Source organism: Salmo trutta, chromosome 23, assembly GCF_901001165.1.
Source record: "Salmo trutta chromosome 23, fSalTru1.1, whole genome shotgun sequence".
NCBI lineage: Eukaryota > Metazoa > Chordata > Actinopteri > Salmoniformes > Salmonidae > Salmo > Salmo trutta.
The window spans coordinates 15,152,459-15,162,413 of record NC_042979.1 but is presented as its reverse complement, the minus strand read 5'-3'; the positions used below and the strand labels follow the sequence as shown (position 1 = coordinate 15,162,413).

The 9,955-nt window shown below is 40.2% G+C and overlaps 1 protein-coding gene across 4 annotated transcripts; it reads right to left on the bottom strand.

Annotated features, from left to right (window-relative positions):
• Positions 1-1,742: 1,742 nt before the first annotated feature.
• Positions 1,743-6,366, bottom strand: rab36 (RAB36, member RAS oncogene family). Of its 4 annotated transcripts, none has more exons than XM_029709198.1 (11): positions 6,103-6,366; positions 5,480-5,598; positions 4,473-4,564; positions 4,279-4,353; positions 4,079-4,180; positions 3,895-3,959; positions 3,589-3,640; positions 3,401-3,482; positions 3,120-3,210; positions 2,578-2,694; positions 1,743-2,373 (listed from the first exon to the last, which is right to left on the bottom strand). In XM_029709198.1, the coding sequence occupies exons 1-11, from the start codon at positions 6,170-6,172 to the stop codon at positions 2,312-2,314; spliced, it is 927 nt and encodes a 308-aa protein (XP_029565058.1). In that variant the 5' UTR covers positions 6,173-6,366; the 3' UTR covers positions 1,743-2,311. The 4 variants fall into 4 exon arrangements, with proteins under 4 accessions (XP_029565058.1, XP_029565059.1, XP_029565060.1 ...); XM_029709199.1 differs by having other exon boundaries at positions 5,480-5,583; XM_029709200.1 differs by lacking the exon at positions 6,103-6,366 and adding an exon at positions 6,070-6,102.
• Positions 6,367-9,955: the final 3,589 nt, after the last annotated feature.

Below are 9,955 nucleotides of genomic sequence, written 5' to 3'. Positions count from 1 at the left end.
CGGGCCATGTAAAACGAACCCGACCATTGTTTCAGCCATAGAGATCCTCATTCCATATTCTATGGTTCCAGCATACACTTCTGTTGCCCTAGGTTTGGGATTTCTTAGACTAACAGCAGTAGTTTGGGCTCCCGAGTGGCGCAGCGGTCTAAGGGACTGCATCTCAGTGCTAGAGGCATCATGACAGACCCTGGTTCGATTCCAGGCTGTATCACAACCGGCCATGATTGGGAGTCCCATAAGGCGGTGCACAACTGGCCCAGCGTCGTCCGGGTTAGGGTTTGGCCGGGGTAGGCCGTCATTGTAAATAAGAATTTGTTCTTAACTGACTTGCCTAGTTAAATATATATATTTTCTAACATAGTGATGTCCTACTACTCTAATAATGAATAAGATATTTAACCTCAAGTAATCATACAATAAAAAGTTTCTAGTGTGACAGGGTAGGAACCATTTTGGGGACCGTGCAGTCTTGAGCAATTGTTTTGGGTGTGGTCGAATTTGTTCATAAGGTATGCTTGTTTCTCTGTATCAGTGTGTTTATTCAAATTGTACAGAATATGTATCTCTTAACAAGGTATGCCACTGCAGTAATGTCTTGTTTGCAGTTCATTTTTTGTGTTTGGAGAGATGTTGATGGGGGTCCAAGCAGTATATTGAACCCTAGCTACAGAATTGTAACGGGATATATGATGCTCCATATCGCCAGTGCTTATTGTGGAGCTCCTGCACCTAAATGTAAACAGTACCGGCATCCAAAATGAGTTCCAGCACCTATTTTAGTCCAAGTCAAGCACTGCATATCTCTATTATAGCTTCGCACAGAAGTAACCTGTGCTTGGCAATACTTTCTTCATTCTCAATTTAGAAGAATTGTGTAACTTATCAATAGTTTATAACTGTGTCCAGTTGCAGGTGGTCCTCCAAAAACCAGAGAAAATTCAGAATTATATTAAATCCACTTTTTGCACAGAGTGCAAAAAGGGAACAAAGTTCCTTAACCAATTTAGCTGTCAGACATCTTGCATTTCCCAACATCTTTCTTCTTTGATGAGGTTTAAGAGTGGTTGGCATCTAATAAATGTTGCATTACTGCCACCTACTAGACTGGAGTATAACTCCCTTATACATTGCTTGAAAAAAACATGGGAAAAAAAGAAAGAAATCAACAAATACTCTACCATCTACCCTACACTTACTAAAAACCCACCACCTTACTAGACTATTTAAAACGATCTAGTCCTTCACAACATCCTTGCAGGAACAAGTCGTTTTTATGCGCTGCGGCCACAGCCAAATTAAGAAGTAGATGACAGCGCGACCAAAACAGAGATCTACACACATGCAAGAGGCAAAACATGGATTTAATATAATTCTGAATTGTGTCTGGTTTTTGGAGAACCACCTGCAACTGGACTCGGACATTTATAAGATGCACTTTTCTTTCCCAATGGAAATAGAAGAAAGTATCCCCAAGCACAGGGTTAGTTGAACAGAATGACATATCTTGTTACACAATGTTGTAGCTTATTGAACCTGTCCTCCATTGAGGTGATTCTTTAAGTTCATGCATTTGTATTTCTTGAATTTACTGTTTGTGTAAATGCAGTGGCTAACTGTTCTTTCTTTTCTTTAATGTTGAATTGTTTTGTCACTGTTTTTGGTCAGTTGTGAACTCGGTCAGCAACTAGCTCTGTAGCACTTTACAAAGTGAGAGTCATCCAGTGAAAGGAACTGAGATATTTAGATGTCATGAAGACCCATACAAAAATATGAAACTTTATTTTGATTAGGGGTAATGTCATCACCAGCCAGCTCTGTCTCTGTGCAGAAACAATTCAGCCTAGGAACGAGGTTAGCAGTAAAAACAAAAATACGCAATAAAATTATTGTAAATGTATCTGCAGAATGTTAGGGCTACACAATACATAATGATAATACAGTATATTACATAAACTATCAAACCACTTCTTCTACAAATGAGTCTGAAATGCACCCTAATTTCCAAAATTCGACAAAATACTGAATTCATAAAATACTTTACAATGCATATAATAAAGGTCATTGATGACTGGATTAAAATCAAGGAAGTTGATACATTACATCCCAAAATGGCAGTACTAAATGATGATTATAAAGGCTGTAGACACGTGTGTGTCCACGTATGAATGATACCAGTGAAGACTGAGAAATAGAGGCACATGTCAGTCACAGCTCTTTCCACTTTTAAAATCCACTATTTCAACATCTTTCTACACATCTCACTCTCCTTCCTTCTCTTGACTCCTACTTCAAGTCCTCTTCTCTTTCCTCAGCAGCAATTCGTATTCACTGCTTTGGACTGGGGCTCCTCCAGGTTGGCTCTGTCAGATTCTAAAGGGAAAGATACCAAGAACATCAATAACGAGTATTGCAATTTACAACCTCAATTCAAGTCCAATCTGAGAGATGAGCAACTGACAACATATTTATTCCCAAAGCTTTAAATAAACATCCACTATTTTCCTCTCTATATATGTCCCTCCACCTACTCTCTCTGACCCAAACCCCTCTGTTGCCCTTTGAGTTGTCTCTTACTGATGCTGTCTCCTCCTCCAATTCGAGTGGAGGTGATCCCTCTCTCCATGTCCTTCAGTACAGAGTCTTCAAAGGCCAGAGATGCCACCCGGAAGAAGAACCCCTGCACATTCTCCCCTACACAGTCACACCGATAGTGAGTGTCATTATCATATCATCAAAATGCTTATTTACAGTAACAAGACAAGCAGCTGCATTGAAAGCACATGGCCCAGACACACTCCATACAGTGAAACAGCTCTGATTACACAATAAGCACATTGCACACCTAGAGACCATCTCTTAGTAATTCTCCTGTGGTCTCTAAAACTACAGCTATGCTTGTGTGTATTAGGTCGTTGTTGGGGAATTGTTAGATTACTTGTTAGATATTACTGCACTGTCGGAACTAGAAGCACAAGCATTTCGCTACACTCGCATTAACATCTGCTAACCATGTGTATGTGACGGATAACATTTGATTTGATATGCTAACGTCAACATGAACATCGCAATGAAGTCATGGTTTCATGTTATAATAGGGGTTTTTGCTCATAAAATACCTGTCTTGGCCGAAACAGACCAAAACTCAGCTTTCATTTTAGTTGCTATCTTGATGGCGTCTCTCTCAGTCCTCCTGCGCTCCTCTGGAGCCTTGGGCACAGAGAGAGAAAAGATGAATCAATTGTATTTGAAAGCATAGAAAGGAGCCACAAGACAGAGCTAATGGATATGGTTCTTCATTACGGATATGGGGGGAAAAAAAGCATATTATACACCTATGTGTGCCTATCTACAATATCTATCTATCTGCCAAGAACTATGTACATATTTGTGCACTCACAAGTAGGTCACTCTTGGTTCCGACCAGGAAAACAGAACAGGAGCCAGGTTCATTCTCCCTCATGGCCTCATCTAACCACTGCCTGCGAGCGATAAAGAGACATTTCATTTGAGAGGACATTTTACTTTGATTGTTCTGATTTATCTTTGTGCTCGCTCTTGATTTCATATTATATTAAATAAACCTACCATGAGTGCTCCAAGCTCTTAATGTCTGCCATGTCAAATACTGTGATTATCACTGTAATAAAAAACACAGAGGCTTAGATACAGCAACAGTGAACACCTCAGGGTTTCCATATTCTACAATGGCTGCGTTTACACAGGCAGTCCAAATCTGATCTTTTTTTTAACTAATTAGTCTTTTGACCAATCACATCAGATCTTTTCACATCAGATCTTTTTCAGAGCTGTGAAACTAGTGAAAAAAAGATCAGAATCGGGCTCCCTGTGTAAACGCAGCCAAAGGCATCTCACTGGCTGCCTCTGTCTTACCTTGAGCTCCTCTGTAGTATGCTGAAGCGATGCATTTGAATTTTTCCTGGCCAGCTGTGTCCCAGCTATATAGAGAAAGACAAGTGAAAAAAATGACCTTCGAATACAAGTAAAGAATCACAAGTTTCTAATAAAATAATAAAGCACATAATCAAACTGAAACCAGAGCATGACCCTCACTCACATCTGAAGGGAGAATGGAGCTCCTGAGAGCTCAAACCTCTCAATCTCAAAGTCCACTCCTATGGTAGCCTTGTAGTCTCTGTCAAATACATCTTTGCAGAACCTGAAAATGCAGCACAGAATATACAAACATGTTAGAAGGCTGTTTACCACCTAAAAGGAACATGATATAGCAGCCAGGTCGCAAGCTGAATACTTTACCGGTTTATTAGGCAGGTCTTGCCCACATTAAGGTCACCAACAACCACTGCTTTAGACATCTTCAGTCTGTCCCATCTTCAAAGGAAATATTGAACAGCTAAATCCAGTGTTGCTTTTCCAGATAAATCCAATACCAATCAATAAGTGAATCAGTCAGACATAAATCAATCAATTCATCTAACCAGGCAACTCACCCCTGATGCCTGTCGGCTCTTTCTTTGCAGGCAGCCTTGGCCCTGGTATCCCAGTCCTCCTTAATCTGCAGACAGGCCTGTGGAGTATAACACTGGAAACAACAGTCGCATCAACGTTAACAGGCATCACTCTCCGACGTACAATCACACAGAAGAGTTTAAAATGCATTGTTTGGTATCTGTAATGAAAACAATAATGCAGCACGGACGTTTATTTTGTTATGAGCTTCCATCTGACATACTGAAGGCATTTTTAATGGTGCGTCATGAAAATGGCAGCTGTCTACGAAGTCTTGCTGTTCCAGTTATTCCTGCTGACGTTACTGTAAAAGCTCCTCATATCCAGGCTTGAAAAATGTCACTCAAACTCCCCTGAACTTTTCATTTAATCTACTTTTGAAACGGCACCAAGAGACTGTGGGGGGGGGGAAATACCTAAATCCTTGCGTATTAGGAATACAGTATGTGTGCAACATCCTCTGAAGCTTTTGCAGCCCTGGCAATTTACATCTTCACTACTTATTTGACGAGACAATTTAAAATACATAAAATGTTACATCAGGCAACGCATACATATGCCAAAATTGTCGAGGATACATATCCAAAAAAAGTCAGGACACTTGTTTCTATTGTGGTCCTATATTACCTACTCAGAATACTGTCCTTCACCAAGAAGAGTTTAGGTGTCTCAACAACAGCTGACAGAGAGGCTTCATTGGGTACAGTAGGTTACTAGACAACATTAACTTTATTAGTGCCATTTTCAGAAATAGCCAGCCCTGTGATCACACACACACTCAGACAACTGTAAGCCCCTGTGTGGATGTCACCCGGTTTCAATAACACCAACCACATACTGTTGCCCCTCCATTCCAACCTGTTTTGAATGACAGCACTTGTGACTTTTAACAAACGGTACAGCAGAGCCACTAAAACATTATGGGAGCTTTGAGTTGATCCAGATGGCTAGCAGGCTGGTAGCAGGTTGCTGGTGTGTGCTCAGGTACCTTTGGGAACTTGGATATGACCCTGTCTCTGCTTACAGGTGGTGGGAAGTGCATCATCCCGTTCCTCATCTCCTGCATTATGGTAAGGCTGTGTGGTGGTCTGCCTGTGAACGAGAATCCTGGCCATGACCAGTGCCGTGTACTGATTAGCTAAATTAATTCCCATGCCATAAGTGTGCAGACTCCTGTGAAGGGTGCACCCCCTTCTCTAAAACACTGCAGTATGATTATTCACACATCAATAACCATACTGGAGTGTTTTAGGGAAGGGGGTTCGCATTCATTATTATGTAGGTCGTGCACAAATTAGGCTTCAGCGGCCTAAGGTTTAAACTCCAGTGTCCATATAATATTTAGATAGCCTACATAAAGCTCGGAAAATGACTCAACGATAACATTTCTCAGATGAAATGTTATGTTTAGCGACAGTGATAATAAAAAACACTATGAAGTGTGGAGAATCTAGACTTGTGTGTGTGCAAGTACAGACGTTTGTTTATATTCTGGAACACAAAGTGGCTACGCTACAATATAGCAAGACGCAATGAAATGGCAACATTTGGCCAATGAAAGTATCCGCAACATAGTACCTTGAAATGAAGAATGATGTGTAAGCTACTCACGGATTCTTGTCAACTGTTCCGTCGTTGATGTTAAAAAAAATCGTTCACTTGAATCTCGAGCTGCAAGCATCAGATCTACCCCGCATCTCCATGACAACTACCTTTCAGTGCCCTACGGGGATATTAGTCATGTGATAAAAGCATGGCAGCCAGGCAGAAACGCGTAAATTCAACGATTGTTAGGCCATTAAAATGTCACATGTATCGAGTGGAATGTGGCCATTCTAACAAACAACATGTTTTGGATGATCCAATAGCTAAAATCGTGTAGAATTTGAAATGACGTTAGGTCAATGCGGGTATGCTGTATCTGCTCCTGTGAATACAAGGGCCGTGTGCAGCTAACTGCAGTCTATTACATCTGTTCGCATTGATGAGAAATCCTGGCAAGTACACTAAAGAAACTGAAGTATGTGTTTGGTTTTGTTGCTAGTATTATGCACTTTCTGTAGTAAGAATAGTGGTCTATCTCTTTCTCCCCCCTCTTCTCTCGTCAGCATGTTTGAACACACAAGCTCTCAAAACGACACAGAGAGAAATGTAATTGATCGTTTTGGACCTCCAGGTGACTGCAGATGAAACTGTCTGTGAGAAGGCAGTTAATAAGACCAATCATTGAAATGATCCATAGCTCTGAGAGGTTTAATTTCCCTCTCTCATTAAGAATGTATTGGTTCATCAGCTGGAAGAGTCTCAGTGGGGAGACATGTAGAGGCCACTCACTGCTAAGCACTTTTTCTGAGTGGGCACAAGGTAGGCAATTATCTGGCTGGTGGGGGGTGGGCAATGTTACATACATTTGTTAAATCATATCCCACTTCTGCTCTCAGACGGGTGTCTTCTCAGTATGCCGTGAATCCGTCACTGCTGCAAGTTCCATTCTCAGCCACGGGGAGGCAGCAGAGGTCTAGATACAGAGCCACCCATGCATACTGCTGGCTGTGTCATGCAAAACAGGTTTGATTTTACCCCACTTACTACCTACATTATCTTCCTATCTTCTCATTATAAAGGATTGTCCAACTGTCAAGTAGGTCCCAGGCCTGGAGCCTTAACAGGATCTGTGCCAAAGTGTTGTCAGGGCCAACTAATATCCTCTTTATGTCCACTAACCCAAATGCATGTGGGACAATAGCTCCCTTTCACCCAAGGTGTAATTCCATTTCATCACTGATCAATAATGATGGACTGTAAGGCAGTGTATGAGGCTTAATTGCACCCCTCACCTCCCTAATGTTAATGCTATCCTGTTGCAAAGCCCTTTGGGCCTATCAGTGACAGAGACAGGACAAACAGGTGGCAGATAGGCAATTTAGTAGAGGACAATATCACACCGTCTGGAAGATGACTTTTCAATAGACATTCATGTGTCCTCTCTGATTTTCAGCATAGAACTTGGGCCTGTTATTGTGTTTGTTTCATGAAAATATTGTGTATGTTCAACCCCTCTGTTGGCAAATGGCATTTTCAGTCCTTTTCTATTTCTACTGCACTTTACTGTGATCATTTGAGCACAGTCTTTTGAGGTGTCTGTCATAAGCTGCAAATTGCACAGAAATCTATATAAATCTAGTTGTGATCCCATGGAGTTACAACAACAAGATAGAAAGCATATGAAACACTTATCTCCCTCACTAGCTTTAAGCACCAGCTATCAGAGCAGCTCCCAGATCACTGCACCTGTACATAGCCCATCTATAATTTAGCCCAAACTACTACCTCTTCCCCTACTTTATTTATTTAATTTATTTTGCTCCTTTGCACCATATTATTTATATTTTAACTTTGAACTTTCTTCAAATACCAAATCTACCATTCCAGTGTTTTACTTGCTATACTTTATTTACTCTGCCACCATGGCCTTTTTTGCCAATACCTCCCTTATCTCACATCATTTGCTCACGTTGTATATAGTCTTATTTCTTTCTACTGTATCATTGATTGTATGTTGTTTTACTCCATGTGTAACTCTGTTTTTGTATGTTGTCGAACTGCTTTGCTTTATCTTGGTCAGGTCGCAATTGTAAATGAGAACTTGTTCTCAACTTGCCTACCTGGTTAAATAAAGGTGAAATAAAAATAAAATAAAATGAAGCCATTTGCTTTTCAACACCAGTAGATGCCTTAAGAGCATTTCTGGTGGAAACACAAAGCATGCTCCAGAAACATTGCTCTAGACTCTCAATGTTATAATTCCTAACAATTTGTGAGTGCAAAACTTGTTTCCATGTGTGGCTGCTCGGTTTGTTCCGCATTGTTTCCACTTTACCCACCAACAACATTGTGAACATTCATACTATAGATGGTCAGTCTGCTGTGGACACCACAGTGGTTCATGCCTTTGCAATGGGATCTACTGTAAGACATATTTTGAGCTTTTTAAATTGTATTTCCTTGATGGATGGATAATATAGAACATTGACGGTCCTGTCTGTTTGTTCTCCATACACTTTCAATTATACACCCATAACCAGCTCTCATATCATCCAGTAACTCAAATGTTTTCTATAGGGGAGAGTGGGGTAAGTTGAGCCACCCTTGTTTCTAGGAAACCATACGGAAAATTCATAATTTGACCAAATGTTAAGGAAGAGGCCGTCATTACATGGAGTCTGTGAAGGAAGAAACCGCATGGAAAAGGTGGTAAGCAAGTAAGGCAAAAAAAATATTGAGATTTCCACCAAGTCAAATTAATTTATTGTGTTGGGGTCTGTTTAAGCTTCAATATGAGGTCCTGAACCTAGAATGAAAGTGCATCCTTGTAGTTGTGTGGGCTAATATAGTCAAAATGTTTGTCTTTGTGTAAGTTGAGCCAATGGTTGAGCCGATAGCAAGTTGAGCAAATTGAAGTGTTTTCTTCCCTGGCTTATTGCTGGGATATGAGGTAACAAGAGGGCCTAGCCTATGTACTTTTTTTTCTTTTTTTTACACTTTTAACAAAGTCTTTGTTAGGTGTTAAGCCTGTGTTAAATATGTTTAAAATGCTTAAAAGACAGAAAAGCAATTGTGATAGTATTGAAATGTGTTTGGGAAATAAAGATACACATGCTTTAAAAAAGGTAGTGGTAATATTTCATTCAGTACATTTGTAGGCAGCTTAACTTATCCAATACCCAGGGTAAGTTGTACCAAGGGAACACTTTTTTTTGGACAAGCTATGTTTTCAAAACTGTGATGTGTAAATTCATTCAGATTATTTTCTGGGTTACATTTTAGTCATTTAGCAGACATTCTTATCCAGAGCAACTAACAGGAACAGTTGGGGTTAAGTGCCTGGCTCAATGACACATCAACTGATTTTCAACTAGTCAGCTTGGGGATTTGAACCAGTGACATTTTGGTTATTGGCTTAACGTACTTAACCACTAGACTACCTGCTACCAAGGAATATACACATCCTGAAATAAAAAGTGCATTCGGAAAGTATTCAGACCCCTTCACTTTCTCCACATTTTGTTACTTTACAGCCTTATACAAAATATTTTTTTTTAAACTTCCCCTCATCAATCAATCTACACACAATACCCCATAATAACAAAGCAAAAACTGTTTTTAGACATTTTTGCTAATTTATACAAAATAGAAAACTGAAACATAACATTTATGTAAGTATTCAGACACTTTATCAGTACTTTATTGAAAAAAAAGTACTTTATTTGAAGAACCTTTGGCAGTGATTACAGCCTTCAGTCTTTTTCGGTATGACGCTACAAGCTTGGCACACCTGTATTTGGGAAGTTTCGACAATTCTTCTCTGCAGATCCACTCAAACTCTGTCAGGTTGGATGGGGAGCGTTGCTGCACAGCTATTATCAGGTCTCCAGAGATGTTAGAATGGGTTCAAGTCTGGGCT

Coding starts and splice junctions, on each gene's coding strand:
- rab36 (XM_029709198.1), bottom strand. CDS start 6,172: ATGCTTGCAGCTCGAGATTCAAGTGAACGATTTTTTTTAACATCAACG. Junction 3,960..4,078: donor GCTCCATTCTCCCTTCAGAT/GTGAGTGAGGGT, acceptor TTCTCTATATAG/CTGGGACACAGCTGGCCAGG. Junction 3,641..3,894: donor ATACTACAGAGGAGCTCAAG/GTAAGACAGAGG, acceptor TTTTTATTACAG/TGATAATCACAGTATTTGAC.